The sequence below is a fragment of the Schistocerca piceifrons genome, chromosome 1 (assembly GCF_021461385.2).
Source record: "Schistocerca piceifrons isolate TAMUIC-IGC-003096 chromosome 1, iqSchPice1.1, whole genome shotgun sequence".
NCBI classification, from domain to species: Eukaryota; Metazoa; Arthropoda; class Insecta; order Orthoptera; family Acrididae; genus Schistocerca; species Schistocerca piceifrons.
In genome coordinates this window covers 609,022,548-609,044,563 of record NC_060138.1, presented here as the reverse complement: position 1 = coordinate 609,044,563, position 22,016 = coordinate 609,022,548, and the positions used below count along the sequence as shown (strand labels likewise).

Genomic DNA, 22,016 nt, shown 5'->3' with positions numbered 1-22,016 from the left:
TCAGGTATTTGATAAAATGCCCTGCTACACTATAATTGAAATTTTTTACCTGTTTTGAATGAAACTGTTGAACTGGCATTTAGTACCAGTAAAGAAAACAGTGAGAGATACTAGCAGAACATAAAATACCATCAGGTGAACTATTTTCACATTAGATTACATACATGAATAGGCAGACTAATTTTTATTATTATAACATTGATTTTTTTCAATAATTTCAGTAGTTAAAGTGAACTGAATCTGCAACATTTATCTTCCTTGTACTAATAGGGGTGAGTCTAAAGTTAGTAGGTAAATGGCTACATACTGAATAATTTGAAAACCAATATCTGTTTCTGTAGGTGAGCAACAGTTTCAGATTTGGATAGCTGACAAAAACGACAATCAACCTGTTTTCGAACACAAGCTGTATACAGCACACATTGAGGAAGATGCAAATATAAATTCCATGGTTACTCAGGTGAAGGCTATTGACAATGACACAGGTATATCCTTTTACATTTACAGTGGAAGTATAGAAACATTATAGCACAAATTAATAGTTAAGGCATTTATTATAAACTACAAAAAATTGTTACAGCTTCCATTGTAATGTACAGCATCATAAACAACACAGCCATCGGTGAAAAGGATGACAACCCTTTCACAATTGAGCCACGCACTGGTAAAATTAGAGTTTCTTCCCAATTAGATTACGAGAGGACTACAAAGGCAAGCATTTATTCTTATCACATTTCATTTTACTTGAGAAATGATTGGTTAAAAATTTAACTGTTTAATTCATTAACAACTTCTTTTTCAGTATACACTTCTTGTGCGTGCGTTTGATGGTGTGTATGAGGATTATACTACAGTCAATGTCTTAATTGACAATGTAAATGATAACCCACCTGTTTTTGAGAAATATGAGAAAGAAATAGAAATTTATGAAGAAAGAATTCCAGATGAGAAATGTTTGGTCACAGTAAGTACCTTCATGAATATTAAGACTGAACCAAATATTTTGTATCATTATGAATCTTAATATTCAAATTTTTTCAGTTGAAGGCATACGACCCCGACATAGCGGACAGAAGTGCTCCTCAAAATATTGTATATTTTGTGTTCAAGGATGAACAGAAAAAATTGCTGAACATTGATAAAGATGGATGCCTGATGCTTCTTAAGGTATGTTAATTGATCCAAAAATAAATTAGGTATACATACAAGTAACCATGCTGCCTATTAGTGTAATGCCTGTTTGTCTTGGCTGAAGAAGGAATATGATAGGATGTTCTTTAAATATGACTTAACATGTTTGATATAAATAAAATAACTTTTCCCACATATGAAACTTCCTGGCAGATTAAAACTGTGTACCACACCAAGACCTGAACCTGGGTTCCTTCAAATTAGCACACACTCCATTGCAGAGTGAAAATTCTTTCCAGAAACAGTCCCCCAGGGAGTGGCTAAGCTATGTCCTCACAGTATCATTTCAGCCAGGAGTGCTAATCCTGCAAGGTGTGCAGGAGAACTTCCATGAAGTTTGGAAAGTAGATCTGGTACTGCTGGAAGTAAAGTTGTGAGAGCAGGTTGTGAGTCACGCTTGGATAACTGTGTCAGTAGAGTGCTTATCCACGAAAGGCAAAGATGTCAGGTTCAAGTCCTGGTCTGGCAAGCAGTTCTAATTTACAAGGAAGTTTCGTATCAGTGCACACACTGCAGTTGAATGAAAATACATTCTGACATTCACATACATTTTTAGGAGGCAATCTGAAATCCATAGAAATAAATATTGAAGCTCAGTTAATACATTCACCATGTTCCATAGATATAATCTAGAAGGCTGAACTGTCAGGGATGTGGAGTAAGTCAAGGAAGGGTGCCAGAGAAACTAATGAACTGAGTAAGAAGACATTATTTAAAAAAGAAAGGTCACACTTGGGTATAATAGCAGAGAAATGAAGAGTGGAATTTATAATTGCTGAAGTTGTTAGTAAAAATAGAAGCTATAAATAAATTTGTAAGAAGGATATTCAACTGTTAGTGCTCAGCAGTTATACAGTGCACTCAGGAAATAAAAGGAATGACTTGAAAGGTTCACATATTCTGAGACTGATTGTAGAGCAGTTTTAGAATCTTCATTATCTGGGAACAAAATCTGTTTGACCTAACATAACACAATGTTGCTCAGATTGGATACTTGTTACATCTTTTTCTGTATGTCATACATGATGAGATATCCAGCAATGTTCTGCAATAGATACTATGTCAAAATACTCTATCAGAAAACTGCTTAAACATATTTGAAATATGCACATGATGATTGTGTGCGTGTGCACGCGAGGGGGTCCAGCAGCTTGGGCCAGAATGCAACATCACATGGGGTGAAGCAGCAATCCGGAGGGGGCTGGGCAGGGGAAGGGGTGGTGTACAGGTGGGGGTAGAGATGAATGCTCTCTGGAGGAGTGTGCAGGGACTAGAATGCAAACAAGTGCAGCATCAGGATGATGTGGGGCAGGGAGATAGGGAGAAAAGGAGCAAAAGAGGAGAGGAGCATGAAAAGACAGGCAAATGCATTGATGGTGGGGTACAAATAAACAGGGTGGGGGATGGGGATGGGGATGGGGAGGAGATGATAGGACATGGGGGATGGTGGAAACTGTTCCGTGGAGGGTATGGGAACAGTATGTTACCGTAGGTTCAGGCCGGGATAATTACAGGAGCGGAGATTGTGTTGTTAGGAAACACCCATCTGCGCAGTTCAAAACATCTGGTGGTTGTGGTGGTGGGAAGGATCCAGATGGCTCATGTAGTGAAGCAGCCATTGAAATAAAGTGTGTTGTGTTGAGCTGCATGTTGTGCAACAGGGAGGTCTACTTTGCTCTTGGGACCAGTTTGGTTGAGGCTGTTCATCCTGATGGTAGTCACACCAAAATAAAAACCTGTGTAATGATTGCAGCAGAGCTGGTAAATGATGTGGCTGCTTTCACAGGTGACCCAGGCCCTGATGGGGTAGTATAAACCTTTGACAACACTGGAATAGGAAGTGCTGGGTGGGTGGATTGGGCAGATTTTGCACTTGGGTCTTCAACAAGGGTATGATCCTTGTGACTAGGGGGTTAGAATTGGGAATGGCATAGGAATGGATTAGGATGTTGTGGAGGTTGGCTGGGTGATGACAGAACTCCACTTTAGGAGGGGCAGGAACTATCTCAGGTAGAATGTCCCTCATTTTTGGATGTGATGATAGGTAATCAAAGCTGTGATGAAGGTTGTGGTTCATTTGTTCCAGTCTGGGGAGGTATTGGGTGTGGCTAGTTCTTGGGGGTGTGAGGAGAATTGGCACGGGAGATCTGTTTGTGGATTAGGTCTGGGGGATAGTGCCTGTCTCTGAAGGCCTTGGTGAGACCTTCAGCATACTGAGCAAGGGAGTATTTTCACTGCAGATGGGCTATCCTCAGATACCAGGCTGTGTTGGAGGGAGTTTTTGGTGTGAAAGGGTTGACAGCTGTCAAAATGCAATGGTGGTTAGTGGGATTAATGTGGACAGACGTGCGGATGGAGCCATCACAGAGGAGGAGGTCAACATCCAAGAGTATGGCTTGCTGAGTTAAGGAGGACCACATGAAGTGGATGGGAGAGAAGGTGTTAAGGCTGTGATGGAATGAAGATATGGTGTCTTGGCCCTGAGTCCAGATAATGAAGATAACATCAATGAACCTGAACCAAGCTGGGGGTTTGGTGTTTTGGGAGGCTAGGAAGGTCTCCTCTAGGCAGCCCATAAAAAGATTGCATGGTTGTAAGCTATGCCGATGACATATCCTTAATCAGCTGTGGCAGTTATATGCAGTCTGCAGCTAACAGTGCCGAGATCAGTTTCAATACTCTGTACGCATACCTTACAACAAACAAGCTTCTTGTAAATAAAGACAAAACAGTAATAATGAAGTTCATCCACAGTTATAATGATGCCATAACTGATACTGTATTTACATCCCCATTGGGTCTTGCATATGCAAATTCACATAAATTTTTGGGCATTGTTGTTGATGAACACTAATCATGGAAAGACCATGTAGATAATATTTGCAAGAAAATCAGTAGAAATGTGTATCTACTGACACGGGTCTCGGCCTTCTTGGACCATGATACTTTAAGGTAAATATATTTTGGGTTAATTCATCCGCACCTTCAGTATGGTATTGAGATATGGGGTGGGGCATCAGCAGTTCATTTAGATAGACTTTTTAGATTACAAAAAAGGCAGAAGAATGGTAGCCAAGGTAAAGAAGAGAGAGCCTTGTAGAGACATCTTTAGAAAATATAAAATTCATACAGTGTACTCCATGCATATACTGCAGACAGTCATGATAGTGAAACAAAATCCTAAATTTAATATGAGAAACAGTAATGTACACAACTATGATACACGGGAAAGGGAAAATTTTCATAGAATTGTGACCAATAAAAAGGCAACGGACCACAGTCCACACAGAATGGGAGCAATTTTCTACAATGCACTACCCTGTGAACTCAAGAAAGTAAATCTAAATATGCTAAAGAGTAGACTGAAGCAATTATTAATAGAGAAGTGTTATTACTCTATAGAGGACTTTAAATTGTAGTGCCATCCTGGAAAACAGTGTATATAGACAGTGTCTCCGATCTATCAGTGGTATGAAAGAATGTAATTATACACTGTGTTATGTGTACTGTATTATTATAAATATAAGCTAAATTGTGTTACACCATAGAGGAATCTACTTGTAGTGCCCTTTTGAAAAATAATGTGTACAGACATGTGTCTGATCCATATGTTGTTATGCAAGAATGTAAATATTTTACTGTATATGTGTAATGTAATCTAAATTTTCCTGACAATGTCCAAAAATTTTGTTATATGGACAGAAAATAAATAAATAGATTGGCATTGAAGGGTGCCATTTGGGTGCCCATGGCTGTGCCACAGATTTGTTTATATACCTTCCCTTCAAATGAGAAGTGGATAAATAGGGAACCAAAACATTACCGTAACTCTGTTGTTAACCTATCCACCAAATCCAGCAGCTCCACAGAAGTCTGTTCTAGCCAAAGGCCTTACCTTTAGCCCTACATCCAAATTTAACCATGCTGGACTTGTCAAAGACCTTCTCTCCTTCTCCCGATCCCTGCAACTGAAACACTTCTGTGCCACCAATCCCTCCAACCATTACCACCCTAATTCCACTACTGAACCATGCCTCCTCCATTTCATACCACCATCTAAACATGATACTTCACCCCTCCCAACTAACCAGCCACTGGTCACCTTCCTTGGTGGTTGGTGGGATTAATGTGGACTTACCTTCAACTTAGCCTCACCATCCTTTCCCAGGTCCCTTCCTCAGAACACCAACCTTTCAGTAGAAGAAAAAACAGCCATACACAACCTCAAAACAAATCCTGAGCTAATCATCCTACCTGCAGACAAAGGTTTCACCACGAATCTTATGAATCACAATGACTACTTCCCAGAAGGCCTTTGCCAATTGACTGAGTCCTGTACCTATAAACTCTCCACCAGATTGATCCCATTCCGGAGTCCAACACAAACTCCAATCCCACCTTAAACCCTTAGGCCCTTCCCAGAACATCTCCCCTGAATCTATTTTCCTCCTCACTCCTTTGATATCTCACACACCCAACAATCCTGGACCCCATTGTTGCTGGTTATTATGCCCCCACTGAAAGAATTTCAGCCCTCATTGACCAACATCTCCAACCAATTGCCCATAATCTAGCCTCTCACGTCAAAGACACGAACTACTTCCTTCACCGACTTTCCACCATCCCCACCCTTTTACCTCCTGGATCTCTATTTGCCCATGTTGATCCCACCTCCCTTACACAAACATCCTACATGCTCATGGTCTTGCTGCCATTGGACACTACTTTTCCAGATGTCCTTCAGACACCAAACTCACTACCTCATTTCTTGCACACCTTACTAACTTTATCGTAACCCACAACTACTTCTTATTTGAAGGGAAGGTATATAAACAAATCTGCGGCACAGTCATGGGCCCCAAATGCCAACCATCAAAGCCAAACTTTTTATTGGCCATCTAGGAGAGACTTTCGTAGCCTTCCTAAACACCAAACCCGTAATCTGGTTCAGGTTCATTGATGTTATCTTCATAACCAGGACTCTGGACAAGACACCCTGTCTTCGTTCCTTCACAGTCTCAACACCTTCTCCCCTGTCTGCTTCACATGCTCTTTCTTAACCCAGCATGCCACCATCCTGTATATTGACGTCCTCCTTTCTGCTGGCTTCATGCACACCTCTGTCCACATAAACCAACCAACCATCAACAGCACCTGCATTTTGACAGCTGTCACCCCTTTCACACAAAAAAATCCCTCCCACTCACCCTGGTCATCTGGGAATGGCACATTTGCAGTGACAAATACTCCCCTGCTCAGTATGCTGAAGTGCTCACCAAGGTCTTCACAGATCTAGTCAACAAACAAATCACCTGGGCCATTTCTCCTCACACCCCCAAGAATCCGCCACAAAGGAGCATCCCTTTCATCACCCAATACCACCCCAGACTGGAACAAAGGAACTACATCCTTCACCAGGGCTTTGATTACTTATCATCATGCCCTGAAATGAGGAACATCCTACATCAGAGATCCTTCCCACCCCTCCTAAAGTGGTGGCCCATCGTCCACCCAACCTCCAAAACATCCTAATCTGTCCCTATGCCATTTCCAATTCCAACCCCCTGCCACAAGGATCATATCCTTGTGGAAGACCAGGTCCAGAACCTGCCAAATCCACACAGCCATCACTTCCTATTCCAGTCCTGTCAAAGGTTTATCCTAACAATCAGGGGCTGGGGCACCTGTGAAAGTAGCAATGTCATTTACCAGCTCTGCTGCAATGATTGCACAGGTTTTTATATTGGTATGACTGCCAACCAGCTGTACACCAGGATGAACGGCCTCCACCAAACTGTGTGCAACAGCAAAGTAGACGTCCCTGTGGCACAACATGCAGCTGAACACAACACACTTGATATCAATGGCTGCTTCACTACCTGAGCCATCTGGTTCCTTCCCTCCACTATCAGCTTTTCTGAACTGCACAGATGGGGAATTATCCTAAAACCACATTCTCTGCTCCCGAAATTATCCCTGCCTCAACCTATGGTAACCTACACTGTCCACCCAATAGTTTCCACTGCCTCTGTCCTATCATCTCCTACCCATTCTCATCTCTACCCTGTTTATTTGCAGCTCTGTGCCAATGCACCCGCCCATCTTTTCCCACTCCACTCCATTCCATTCCGCTCTGCTCCTCTCCGCTCCTCTCTCCTCTTTTGCTCCTTGTCTCTCCATCTCCCTGCCCCACATCCTCCTGACACTGAGCCTGTGTGAATGGTGTGTGCCTCTCTTTTACTGATGAAGGCTGTGCCTTTGATTGTGCTTGTCGGCAACTTCAAGTGTCTTTTTTACAATAAGTAGCAATCTGTCTTTTCCTTCATTGCTGATATTCTTACTTGGAATTTCCATTGTTTTAATGTACTGTTAGTGACACATTAAATGTAAAGCATAAAATTTCACGAAAAAAAACTGTTACTTTTTGTTTTTAGCCTTTGGACCGAGATCCACCCAATGGCTATGAAGCCTGGCAGGTTTTAATAGCAGCAGATGATGAAGGTGGTGGACCAACTTCCCAATCGTCAATCACAGAGGTCATTATTAACCTAATAGATATTAATGACAATGCACCATTCCTCAGCATGGCTAAGCCAGTTATATGGGAAGAAAATAAAGAACCTGGCAATATAACTGCATTGAATGCTACAGATTACGATGGCCCGAAAAATGGTCCACCATTTACTTTCAGGATGAGTGTAGAAGCAGATAGAGACACAACTGAAAAATTTGAGATAAGAGGTATGTCTAGGTATAATTAATTTACACGATATGAAAAGCAGTCCTCATAATGATAGCAAGTTTTGAACTCTGTTCTTATAGGATAATGTCTTCCTTTTCTTACATTGCAGGAAACAGTTTATTTGCACTGAAGGTATTTGATCGAGAAGAGAAAAAGAAGTACCTTGTGCCAATCACCATTACAGACAGTGGAGAACCTCAGCAAACTGGTACAAGCACACTGACAGTGATAATAGGTGATGTCAATGACAATGCTATGCAGGAGGGCAGAAGTTCCATTTTTGTATACAATTATAAGGTGAGAGTAGCAAAGAGCCAGATTTAACTACAGTTCGTTTGTGTGCATAAGCTATATAAATAAGCTACAAATTTCTCATGGTTTTGTTCCTTGCAGGGGGAGGCTCCAAACACAGAAATAGGTCAGGTTTATGTTGAAGACCCTGATGATTGGGATTTACCTGACAAACATTTTAGGTGGAAAGGTGAATCACATCCTAATTTCAATTTAGATGCTGGCACTGGTATGATCACAATGCTTGCTGGAACACAAGGTGGAGAATATCTTCTAGAATTCACTGTAAGTAAATGCACTACAGTAAACGACTGAAACTAAATATGAAATAAACTTGTGAAATACATGTTTTTGTGCTGCAAAAAGTGGTATTATTTAATCATAATTCTACTTCAATAGCATTCCTTTCCAAAATGTTGCAGGTGCGAGAAGAAGGAATATTTGTGAAGGAACATGAAGTAAATGCTTATGTAAATGTCACTGTGAAAGAAATTCCTGAAGAAGCAGTGGACAAATCGGGTTCAATTAGATTTTATGGTGTAACAGCAGAAGAATTTGTAGCTCCTGGACCAAATGGGGTTTGTACTCATTTGCATTTGTACCTGTAATTGAAACTGCACAAACTGATGTGCTTTTGGATTATCAAGGTTCTTCATTATAATTACATTTATAGATGTGCTGTGACTATTATGCTGTCCACATGTGCACAAAACAAAAATATAAGTGCAATAATAAAACAAAAGTAGCAAAGTTAAAGTGTTCATTATTAATTACTGGAATTATCTTGACGCAGCATTTTCAGTGGAGTTATTTTGTGTTTGGAGCTACTTGTTTCATTACTATGATGGTTACTAGTGGGAAATAAACCCATTAGAACAATTTACAGAAGCACTAGGACACATGCTTTAAGAAAACATCAGTAACATCAGTCAATAGCTTTCTTATATGGGTATTATATTGGAGATGCAAACTTTTGCCATCAGCCAGTGTGAATCCAGGAAGGTCATGTGATGTGAGAGGGGTGCTTGTCATGCAAAAAATATGAAGGTACAAAGTCACCATGCATTTACAGAAATATGAGAATTTTGTAGAAATAACAATAAAATTGAATATCATTAAATATTGAACTACATTTCTTTTAAAACTACTGTACATTCTGTATCTAAAGCACCTAAATAAGGAGCAAATTATACAGTATAACCACATTTTTTGTTACCTACCTTTTCTTGAAATTTTGCCCTCCTGTTTTTCAGTGGTAGAACCATATCAATAACGTGCTAATAGACATCTGTAATCTCCATCATGAGATCTCTTTCAGTAGAAAGCTTTCCCAAGACTAAAATATTTCCTAGTTGATAGTTCCTTAAGAATGTTTTTATATTTTTCAAAGTGGAAAAACACCCTTCTGCTTTGACTGACATCATTGTAATAATTAGCTTCACCAACTTGAAAGATTTAGTGATCATCATCTCTGGATTGTTGGTTGTTATAAACTTACAGCAGCAGACAGTGACCTGAATCCTTGTGCTAAATAGATGACAGACAGTTCATGAAGTAGTTTCAGGTTATCCAGAAAGATATACCCTGAACGCACTGTCTTTGATATCTCAAGGCAACTTTCAATAATGTAAATGGAACTTCCCTGGAAGAAACAATGATGTAGCTATAAGGTGCCCTGAGACACTAAAACAATATCTAGCCCAGGAAAGTGGTGTCGAACACTTCATTCGCTTCTCTTTTCCACACAGGCCTGTCTAGCTTCCTTTTCTTCAGTGAGCAATCATTGGGTTCATTACTGCTGGTGAGATTAATTTCTTCTTAGATCTTAGTGATATTTACATTGAATGCTGACACGGCCTTATGTGCAGAACACACACCAATGTCTGTGTTGTAGCTGACTGAAGAGAACTTTGGCCAGTGGTGGAAATTCACAGAATAATTCAGCCAATAATTAAAATTACATCTGGAAAGAAATTTTTGTGACAAAGAAGTGTTTTGCAGTTTCACTCTTTACATAGCCGTCATCCAGTATCTGGTTACTAATGTCTTTCTGCCAGTCGTAAACTGTGTTTACAGATTGGGGCTAAAAATTCTACCTAGCAGGGCAAGATCATGATAAATACTTCTTTACCATCTTGTCAAGGACTGCAGTCCAATCTTTTCATTTTGGATGGTTTTGGATATTCATTTGAACACAGGTGCTTTGTCTTAATGACCTTCCACTGCAACATCCAGTTCGGTGCTAAAATTACTTGGACCTCTGAAAACACCTAGGTTTCATGATGATTCAGTTTCAACATTACCGATTAAGGCCATTTCAAAAGAACCACAGAAACAAACTTATTTTAATAAAAATTTACCACATACATATTACCCCTAACTACTTAGTTATAAACTGCAATTTTCTTTCTCTCTGCACTAACAAATTGTACAACTACATTGACTGTTCCAAAAAGTGACAGTCTGAAATAGTTTTGTATGCAAACAGCTGAAGAACCATATTTCTTTAGTTTGGCACTTAAGTGGTTGATGTCAGTAACTACTGCTTTGATCCGCAGGAGTTCTCTGTTAAGCAATATGCATTTTTAACTCCACAGCCACATAATCAATTAATTTTTTTTTTTTACAAATATTCCTATTAAATGTTCTCTTAAACTTTTGATTTCCAGTATTAACATTTTGTGCGGTACTTAAATCAGATGATGGTCTTCAGAGAGTCTTTGCATTTAGTTTCTCCTCATTAGAAAGCTGAAAAAACTCCATAACTAGTAAATTATGCTATAAATCACACAAATCTGAAGGCTGTAAATTCAACTAAATAATTATGGATAACAATTAAAAATAACCTAAATTGGAACAATCACATAGATAATGTTGTGGGTAGGGCAAACCAAAGAACACTTGGCAGAACACTTAGAAGGTGCAACAGGTCTACTAAAGAGATTGCTTATACCGTGCTTGTCCGCCCTGTTCTGTAGTACTGCTGTGTAGTGTGGGATCCGCATCAGGTGGGACTGATGGATGACACTGAAAAAGTTCAGAGAAGGGCAGCTCATTTTGTGAGATAGTGCCACAGACATGATATTTGAATTGGAGTGGTAATCATTAAAACAAAGGCTTTTTTCATTGCGATGGGATCTTCTCAAGAAATTTCAATCATCAGTTTTCTCCTCTGACTGCAAAAACATTCTGTTGGCACCCACCTACATAGGGAGAGATGATCATCATGATAAAATAAGAGAAATCAGGGCTTGCACAGAAAAATTTAAGCGCTCGTTTTTCCTGCGCGCCGTTCAAGAGTGGAACAGCAGAGAGACAGCTTGAAGATGGTTCGAACCCTCTGCCAGGCACTTTATTGTGAATAGCAGAGTAATCACGTATGTGTAGCTGTAAATGTAGATTAAAACACTTGGTCATCTCAAAAGTGCGGTGTGTGTCAGCATAAACATAACACCCACAGTAAAGTCAAGAATGCTGTGTTGCTATAATCCATCCTCTTTACCAAACCTGGTGGTTTGACACTAACAAGAGAAACACGAGTCAATTGTATTTTTGTAATTTTGTTCAGAGCTCAAATATCACTAACCCAAAATAGTTTCATGCAACTCTAAAAAAAATTCTTAAGTAAATTGACTTAGAAATTCCTCAAGGGACTTTAATTCATTAATGGTAGAATGATTTTTGATGGACATTGTGGCTCTGTCAGTAGCACTATAGAGGGGTAATAATAACTGGTTTAGCCTTGCAAGATTTTCATGCTCAAAGCTGCAGAACACTTACCTGCTGCACTGAAATGCTACTAAAGCCATGGCTATCCCTCATAAAAGATGATGTGTCTTTTCAAACCGTAGTGGTATTTGCTGAAAGCCCCTGTGGCCTGCTCCACAGGTAATTCCACTAGTGTAAGAGCTGGGATCTCGGTTACCACAACTGTCACTAACTAATAGTAGCAAGCACACTGCAGGTTTGAACTGTCATCATAAAGAGGTGCTATTAGTATTGTGTTGCCCTCAATTCGCATTAAATTTTCATAAAAATGATAATGAGATATTTGTTAATTATCATATCTTTAAATTTAATGTTTTAATGACATACGTATTTGAATTTGGTTGGGGGATGGGTTTGCAACAAAAAAAGTATGACCAAAATGAGACTAGAACCAGCGATCCAGCAATTACCTCTTGAGTGCTCCCAATAAGGCCATACTGACTTTGAAAATTGTTGTACCATTAATGATTTAGAGTCACTTGGTTAACTTCAAAACTGATTTTCTTGAGAGTTTTTAGAGTTGCATGAAACTGCTTTGGGACATCAATATTTGAATTCTGAACTTCACATATTGTAAATAAAACAATCGGAAATCTGTCATGTACTTGTAAGTTCGATTTACAGTTACAGTTGAAGAAAACATTTCCGGCTAAACTCTATCCTTGTAGCAAATTTATGTATGAATCAGAATTTTTATGATTCCTGATGAAATACTGAAGTTGGTGAGTTATGGCTGGAAAATAAAGCATAATTAGTGGCATGGAAAGAAATTGCCACTGCGAGAGGTGGCAAAACCAGGGCTGAGATTATCTCAAAGAGTGATGCAATCTGAGGGGGCAATTGGCACTGTTTCATCCTAGGGGATTTGCTGGTATAACGCAACATCCAAGGACAGACACTGGCAAGTGTTCTGTCTGTTACTAAGTACTGGCTTAGGCCCATCCCTGCCGAGACAACGCTGAGGAGTATTTATTACCTGTTATGTAGTTGCACAATAAAAGCAGCCGTAGAGTTTGATCCAAAGCCGGTAGTGATTATTGATCCATTAGGACATCATATGACCACAGATGATCAATTTTAACGTATTTTAGAGGATATGTTAGGTTTATTGAATTAAGAGGTTAGAAGAGAAGGTGGCAAGTGAGTGTAAAATTATTGGGAGCTCTGCAACACTGCAACAATATCTCACACTGCCCCAACATTTGGGCATTTACAGATCTGTAATTGACTGCTTCTAGGCAGTTCTTTGAGTCTTAGAAGCTAAAAACTGATATTGCTCCTTGCTCACAATATTGAACAGAAGTATCTTGAGATGTATTATATTAATATAATTTTCTTGTGTGTGCTGCCTCCAGAAGTCATTGATCTGTTCTGTTGTATGTTCATCTAAAACAATCAGCTTACTGACCCCTAAAATATTCAGCTTTACTGATAGTCACTTTCTACTTCTCACATAAATGATATTGCACTACGTATTTTTAATTCTACCCTATTTTTATATTTCAGAAACCCAGCATGAAGAACCTGCTTCAGTTAAAACTTTCAAAATTCCTCAATGTGAGCCTTGAAAATGTGGACGTTTTTACAGTTCTCCATTCACCTCACAATGATAGCACGGATGTACTAGATGTAAGGTTTTCGGCACATGGGTCTCCTTACTACCAACCAGAACGGTTAAATGCAATAGTGGCAGAGCATCAAGATGAGGTGGGTTTATTGCTTACTGACTACTTTTGGGGAGTAGGGTGGAACAGTAGCATGAAAGTCTGTCCTCCCCCCCCCCCCCCCCCCCCCCCTCTTTCCCCTTTTTTCTTTTTTTCTGTTGAGCACTTAGGTTGAATATTTAGATTTAGTTTTGTCACTTAAACATATCATACTATGCACTCCCTATGGTGAGCATGGTATTATATATAATTAATAGTTCATATGTTTTGTGATTGCTTTTCATACCTCTTTATTAATATTATTACTGCTATTATTGCTACTCTGACATAACAGAATTCAAAGAAATTTTACGTTAGAGGAACCATTTCTTTTGGAGCTGTGTGTTTCTAAAAGCTAAAGGAAAAGAGAGATTTTGAAGATGAAGTAAGGGAACAGAAACACAGAAACAAGGAAGTTATCTAAGTTAGTGCAGGCATAGATGACTTTCTTACTATGTCAGATAAAGTGTACTGAATTACATTGAATTCAATTGTTCGTGGTTTTGTATGTATCAAACACTAAGATTCAGTTGTTATAATTTCATCATTGTATTGGCAATAGCAGTTCCAAATTGAAATTCTTGCATATTGGCAGCTTACAGCCTGAGAAGGGACCTGGTCAGGATTGCCATGATGTGGGCATGCTCTTGGGGGCCATTGAATTATAAGACCTAGATTATCATGAACAGAAAGGAATTTATTCCTTGTTTGGAATACGACAAATGGGCCCACTCAGGTTGTTTTGTGAAGTCTTGTTAGCCCATTACAATAGTCATGACATTAATTTCAATGTCAGAATAAAATTTGAAAAAAAAAAAGCAGGGAAAGAATCTTATTATTGCTAGCTGAAAGGGAGAGCCAGAGAGAGTCTTCAGTTTAGAACTGATGTTCCAGGCAGTAACCAACAGGCAATATGTTATTTCTCTCTCACATTCACTCCTTATTGGGTACAGACAGTGGGTTTGTAGTGGGCATATTGTCAGAAGATCGTGTTCGATAGGAGGAAGCAACCTTTGCTGAAGCTACAATCTTACTTGGGATGTAGGCTACAATGAATTGTACTTGAATGTTGTAGGGGAATATTAAAGTGAGAAATTAAAAATAAAATAAAAATTTTTGAATACAAATTAACTGGCAAGGCAAAATGCATAGCAGAGAAATTATTTCAGAAATGAATATCTTGGTTACATGTAATTGGCCTTATTTCACAGTGATTTTCACCACATGATAGAAAAACGGCTTGCGCCCTTTATCTTATGTACCTTTGTAAAAGGAAAAAAAAAAAAAACTGAATGTGAATAATCGGTATTGGCACAGATTTTAAAGTATTTGTCAGTTGCATGCATTAAAAAATGTAAGTTTCAGGGCTGAATGGGTCGACTAGATGTAATAATAAAACTAAATATGAGATCTGTTCAAAACATTCCAGAACACCCGTAATTTAGTGTCAGTTGTTTGTTGGAGCAAAATGTGATTGGTACCTCTGCACACGCCTGTGGTTAATGTGTAACGGACAGAAGTGTCATTGTTTTATGCCTGTTAGTTATTTTTCAGTGCTATATTGAGTAGAACAATGTGTTGCACAGTTTGCGAATTTTGAGATGGCAGAGTTAGAGGAGCAATGCGCCTGCATTAAATTTTGTGTGAAACTCAAGTAAACCTTTAAAGACACACACCAAATAAGTGCCTATGGTGATAAGTGCTTAAACTATACTCGATGTTCGAAGTGGTTCACACTGTTTAAAAATGGTTGGATGGAAGTTAAAGATGATCTTCATTCAAGATGCCCTTTGACATCTACCAATAACGCTCACCTCGGGAACATCAGCAAAATTGTGTGTGGCAATTGAAGACTGATCAGAGAGATTGCAGAAGAATGTAACATTTCAGTTTAATCATGTCATGAAACCCTGTTGCAGCATCTTGGAATGCGCAGGAAACCTGCACCTCACAATCTGTCAAGAGCTTTTGGATCATACAAATGAGAATGAGATGTTCATTAAGAGACTCATAACTGGTGATGAGATATGGGTCTACAGTTATGAATGCATGGCACAGGACCAAACAGTTAAATTGATGGTACTATCGGGAAGTGTTGCGATTCCTGCGAGAAAATGTGGTGAGACAATTCAGGGCTTTTGCATCATGATAATGCACCTAACATTCATCCCCAATGGTGTGTGGCAATTGCGCAAAACACAAAATCAGTGTGTCGCCTCATCCTTCGTACTCTCCAGACCTGGCACCTATGGACTTTTTTTTTTTTATTTCCAAAGTTGAAAATCCTGTTGAAAGAATGGAGGTTTGCAACTATAGATGAGACTGTTTTCAGAAGTGGAAATGGTCTTAGGGAGTGGTGTATCAGTTGTGGAGGAGAGTATTTAGGAGGAGACCATTCACAAGTAATTTTGTGGACGAAGTTCTGGAATTTTTTGAACAGACCTCGTACATCTCTGAGCAGCATGGGGTGGAGGTTGAGTTATAGAAAAACAACGATGCTTAAAATAGTACATTCATTTGTTAGTGGAAAAAGAGTGCATAAATAGTGACTCAGTTGCTGTAATTATTGAATTTATTACTTTTGTGATGCTGTTTAAACTGTTATGTTCTGAACTTAATACTACTCAAACAAGATGTATGTAGTGTAATAAGAGTAGTTGGAAAATATTTGTGTTCATGAGATGAATGTGCAACACTTGTGACCTGTATGAAAGTTTTCATAATAGCATCTGTTTTTGGTATCTAAGAACATTAATTAACACACTACAGATAGAATGAAAATAAGGGAAAAAGTTGTGGGCTGCCTGGTAGTTGCAGAGACCAGTGAGAGGACTGAATTATTAAGGTTCACCAATTTGGTGTGTTCTCTTTTTCAGATTGAACGAGACCTGGGTGTGAAAATGCTGATGATAAATATTGATGAATGTTTATTAGAAAAAGTATATTGTGAGTCGTCTTGTAGAAATTTTCTCAACAAAACAAATAAACCATATGCTGTGTATACAAATACATCCTCATTTGTGGGTGTAAGGGCGGTAGTAGATCCCATTTGCAGCTGTGCAGTTCTACCAGAGAGAATTGTCTGCCTCAATGGAGGCACTGCAGTTGGTGAAAGGTATGTTGTTGCTTCAAAGCTTATGAAAAGAAATTACAGAGAGAGAGAGAGAGAGAGAGAGAGAGAGAGAGAGAGAGAGAGAGAGAGAGAGAGAGTACTTTAACTAAAATTATTTATGGTGTTCAACAGGCTTATAAATATAAATTATTGCTAGAAAATTTTGACTTTATTCTTTGTGATGATTTTACACTAGTATTACCTCATGTTTGGGAGAAAGTCTTGTCACCAAACTTATACAGACTTCTTGTTATTTTCTACTTGCTGCATAAACTTCAGGATAATGCATGAAACTACAGCTGATTCATATTCTGAAGTTGATCAGATATTAATCTAAGTTTTCTAGAATTGTAATTTGTCTTAAATATTTGCTTGATGTACATAATGCACAGTTTAGTTCTATATTACACATGCCTTGTTATTAGTTCGTATAGAAAACCCTCCCAACCACACTACTGTTATGCTATACACTCAGTTTCACCCATGGAACATGCAATAACATTTTAAAAAGGCCAAAATATCACTACAGTGAATCTAGCACTCCTGAAAGAAAGACACACAGTTTTAATCTGCCAGGAAGTTTCATATCGGCGCACACTCCGCTGCAGAGTAGAAATCTCATCCTGGAAACATCCTCCAGGCTGTAGCTAAGCCATGTCTCCGCAATATCCTTTCTTTCAGGAGTGCTAGTTCTGCAAGGTTCGCAGGAGAGCTTCTGTAAAGTTTGGAAGGTAAGAGACGAGGTACTGGCAGAAGTAAAGCTGTGAGGACGGGGCGTGGGTCATGCTTGGGTAGCTCAGTCGGTAGAGCACTTGCCCGCGAAAGGCAAAGGTCCCGAGTTCGAGTCTCGGTCCGGCACACAGTTTTAATCTGCCAGGAAGTTTCAAATTTGTGGTGTTTCATACCATGATAGGTCTTGACAAATACAGCATGAGAAGAAAAAAGATCTGCTCTACCATCTAGTGAATTTAACTGTGGCCCAGAAAACAGGAAAACACACAGCTGCAAAACTCATTGACCAGTACGATATTGCAGTGCCTATGTTGTTCTGATTATGAAGCAAAGTTCCTTTTGACATTCATGCATGTCCTGAGGAACAGGCACATTACATAAATTTGCAATTGCGAATGAGGACAACCATCAGCTGTAGAATGGAATGACAACAATGAAAATTTGTGCTGGATCGGGACTCGAACCCCAGTTTCCCCTCTAACCTTACCATTTACCTATTCGTGCATGGCCCACAGTCAGCCCCAAACTTCAATATGCTGTCAGCCATGTGTCTGAAACTTGTACATTCATTATGTACAGTTCAGACGTTATACTTGAAAGTCGCTTGCCCAGAATCGGCAGATAAATAGGATATTGCAAACACAGGCACTGAAATATCATATTTATCTGCCGATTCCAGGCAAGTGACTTTAAAGTACATCTGATCTGTACGGGAATATACAGAATGGATGTACGAGTACAGGTCATGGAAGCATGGTTGATGACATATGGAAATTTGGGTCTGACCGTGGACCATGCACGGATAGCCAAATGGTAAGGCGACCGCTCGCGATAAGTGGAAAATCCGGGTTCGAGTCCTGGTCCGGCACAAATTCTCATTGTTGTGATTCCATTCTACAGCTGATAGTTGCCCTCATTTGCAACTGAGAGTTCATTTAATGTATTTCGTTGACCACTGTCTCACAAAAATCATGTCTGACAACAATGGTAGTGTTTTCAAATAGAAATTGAAGAAGTTTCTCTTTGATAAGTACTTTCATACCGTTTAAGAATTTCGTAAATGAGTGGAATAAATGTGATCAGTGGAGCATATTATTAAACAAACTAGAATGCCAAAAAGTTTGGGTGCCGTGCTGATCCACAACTGTTTAACAGCAACCCGCAAGTGGTGCAGATTTGAGGTACAAGAGATCATATTGTTCTAGACAGCATCACAGATATGTGGAATAATATTGAATTCAGATGGCTTGGGTCGAGGCAAATATCTTCACTCCTTAGAAATTTCACTGAATGACTCAAACAGTTTTGGAGCAGTTGTTTATTCTCCTTTTCTGAATTAGTATTAGGTTGGTGTGCAAGTTCGTAGCTGGTTCCCATAAGTATTAAACATAGCAGATACACATAACAGACATTAGTCTTCAATAATACATTCTCCTTCACTATTTACAACAGTCTGGGGGTAATCTCTTGATCCCATGACTGTAGAAATATTACAGTTTTAAAACAAAGAACTTGTTGAGACATGTTCGACGCGCATTTTCATCCAGAATTGAAGTTCCATAAGGTTTTTTGCGTAATCTACCATACAATTTTATCCCGCCTATATATATACTCTATAATACGTAACCCACTTCCAAACCATAACCAAAAATTTTTTTTTTCCACTTTCAACACTACCGCTGCTATAAAATCCACCGTTTCCAGTTCAGAAACAGTTCCTTTCACCTATTAAACAACTATTTCGGTTAGTTCTAATAACTTTCACTTTATTTCCATTTCCGTTTTTCCCACATCACTGATCATTTTTAGCCGCTTCCCACAGGTTTTAACGTCATTATTTCTACGTCAGACAATTGTTAGCCTCATTTTCATAATCTGCCACCACAAAACCATTCCTTTTAATACATTTACACGCAGTTTTTTTGAAATTTTCCCAAATTTCTCCACCCTTTAACGTGTTTTGGCGGCAACACAACCACCTAACCTTTGTGCACATCGTTGTTTACCAACCCAAGTCCGCCACAGGATCAACATAGCCCAGCTTTAACCGACACTTTTTCGACTTTTTCGACTTTTTTCACACCAGATCTCCAGTTGATTTCTAGTTCACCTTTATCTCTCCCCATGTATTTTTATTTTCATTTTCATTTCAGCCTCATTTTACACTTTCCACCTTCTAATACCATGTCACCCTCACAACATCCCCACAACGACCCCATTAAGTTTTATTTACATTCCCTCCGCAAACATGCCTTCGCCCTAGCCAGATTACGCTCCCATATTTTATTTACTCAGGCTTGTCTGACATTTGGCATTACCCCCAAAGGCCTCACACTTAAAAGTTCCCATCTCTGGCTGTAACCCTTCTATCCATCAGTCCCTATACCAGTTCCAAACTGAACAATCCATTGCCCTCACCCACCTAATCCTTCATGAACACACCCGTCAACTCCTATCCTTAATAAAAGTCCTCAATCTTTTCTCTCCCACATCCACACCGGCTGTTCAGAGCATCCTCCTACAGGCCAACCACAAATTAGAACAGCATGCCACCCTCCACCTAAAACTACCCAATCTCCTGGTTTCCCACCTCCGGAAAGGCAACTCACTCACCCTTCACAACCTTTCCAGCAAACCTCAACTTCCTCTCATTGCAGACAAACCCAGTCTCTCCCATCTACTCAGTCGCCCACTTCCAGCTCCACTCCCTCCAAAACCTCAAAATTCCAATCAACACAGTCTGGAACCACAACACCCTAATTCAGTAGTTAACCTATCCTCCAAACCTTTCTCCCAATCCGAAACCTCTGTCCTATCCAAAGGCCTCACCTTCAGCCCTACTCCCAGATTCAACCAAACAGCCCTCGTCAAAGATTTACTGTCCTACACTCGTACTCTCTGCTGGAAATATCATTTTGCCATGAAGAAAAATGATCCTAATCCTAATCCTACTCCTACTCCTAATGATCCAACTCCCCAAGACACTATCCAAATTGAACCGTGCCTGGAACAGTTCCGTCCTCCGTCACAGTGGGACCCACCTCCTCTTCCTCAAAATCATCCTCTCCAAACCTTCCAGGAATTTCTCACTTCCAGCCTTGCCTCTCAATCCTTCTTCAAAACCCTTAATCCTACTCCCAACATCACCACTGCTGAAACCCAGGCTATCCATGATCTGAAGGCTGACCGATCCATCGTCATTCTTATGGCGGACAGGGGTTCCACGACCGTGGTACTTCATCGGTGGGAGTATGTGGCTGAGGGACTGTGTCAGCTTTCAGGCAACACTACATACAAAGTTTGCCAAGGTAATTCCATTCCTGATGTCCAGGCGGAGCTTCAAGGAATCCTCAGAACCTTAGGCCCCCTACAAAACCTTTCACCTGGCTCCATCAACCTCCTGACCCCACCGACACCTTCTACTTACTTCCTAAAAGTCACAAACCCAGTCATCCCGGCCGCCCCATTGTAGCTAGTTACCAAGCCCCCACAGCATGTATCTCTGCCTACATAGATCAACACCTTCAATGCATTACATGCAGTCTCCCATCCTTCATCAAAGACACCAACCACTTTCTCGAACGCCTGGAATCCTTACCCAATCTGTTACCCTCGGAAACCATCCTAGTAACCATTGATGCCACTTCCTTATATACAAATATTCCGCACGTCCAGGGCCTCGCTGCGATGGAGCACTTCCTTTCACACCGATCACCTGCCACCCTACCTAAAACCTCTTTCCTCATTACCTTAGCCAGCTTCACCCTGACTCACGACTTCTTCACTTTTGAAGGCCAGACATACCAACAATTAAAGGGAACAGCCGTGGGTACCAGGATGGCCCCCTCGTACGCCAACCTACTTATGGGTCGCTTAGAGGAAGCCTTCTTGGTTACCCAGGCCTGCCAACCCAAAGTTTGGCACAGATTTATTGATGACATCTTCATGATCTGGACTCACAGTGAAGAACAACTCCAGAATTTCCTCTACAACCTCAACTCCTTTGGTTCCATCAGATTCACCCGGTCCTATTCCAAATCCCATGCCACTTTCCTTGACGTTGACCTCCATCTGTCCAGTGGCCAGCTTCACACGTCCGTCCACATCAAACCCACCAACAAGCAACAGTACCTCCATTATGACAGCTGCCACCCATTCCACATCAAACGGTCCCTTCCCTACAGCCTAGGTCTTCATGGAAAATGAATCTGCTCCAGTCCGGAATCCTTGAACCATTACACCAACAACCTGCAAACAGCTTTCGCATCCCACAACTACCCTCCCAACCTGGTACAGAAGCAAATTACCAGAGCCACTTCCTCATCCCCTCAAACCCAGAACCTCCCTCAGAAGAACCCCAAAAGTGCCCCACTTGTGACAGGATACTTTCTGGGACTGGATCACTCTCTGAATGTGGATCTCCAGCATGGATACGACTTCCTCAAATCCTGCCCTGAAATGAGATGCATCTTTAATG

The 22,016-nt window shown here is 40.1% G+C and overlaps 1 protein-coding gene across 1 annotated transcript in view; it reads left to right on the top strand.

Annotated features, from left to right (window-relative positions):
• The window catches only part of LOC124804024 (DE-cadherin), a 628,442-nt gene that overhangs the window by 583,754 nt on the left and 22,672 nt on the right, over window positions 1-22,016 (top strand). The window contains exons 10-19 of the mRNA XM_047264719.1: window positions 342-485; window positions 581-711; window positions 803-964; window positions 1,042-1,167; window positions 7,626-7,932; window positions 8,043-8,230; window positions 8,327-8,509; window positions 8,647-8,802; window positions 13,499-13,699; window positions 16,572-16,810. Of these exons, the coding sequence (XP_047120675.1) occupies window positions 342-485; window positions 581-711; window positions 803-964; window positions 1,042-1,167; window positions 7,626-7,932; window positions 8,043-8,230; window positions 8,327-8,509; window positions 8,647-8,802; window positions 13,499-13,699; window positions 16,572-16,810 (1,837 nt within the window). The remainder of the gene's footprint in view (window positions 1-341; window positions 486-580; window positions 712-802; window positions 965-1,041; window positions 1,168-7,625; window positions 7,933-8,042; window positions 8,231-8,326; window positions 8,510-8,646; window positions 8,803-13,498; window positions 13,700-16,571; window positions 16,811-22,016) is intronic.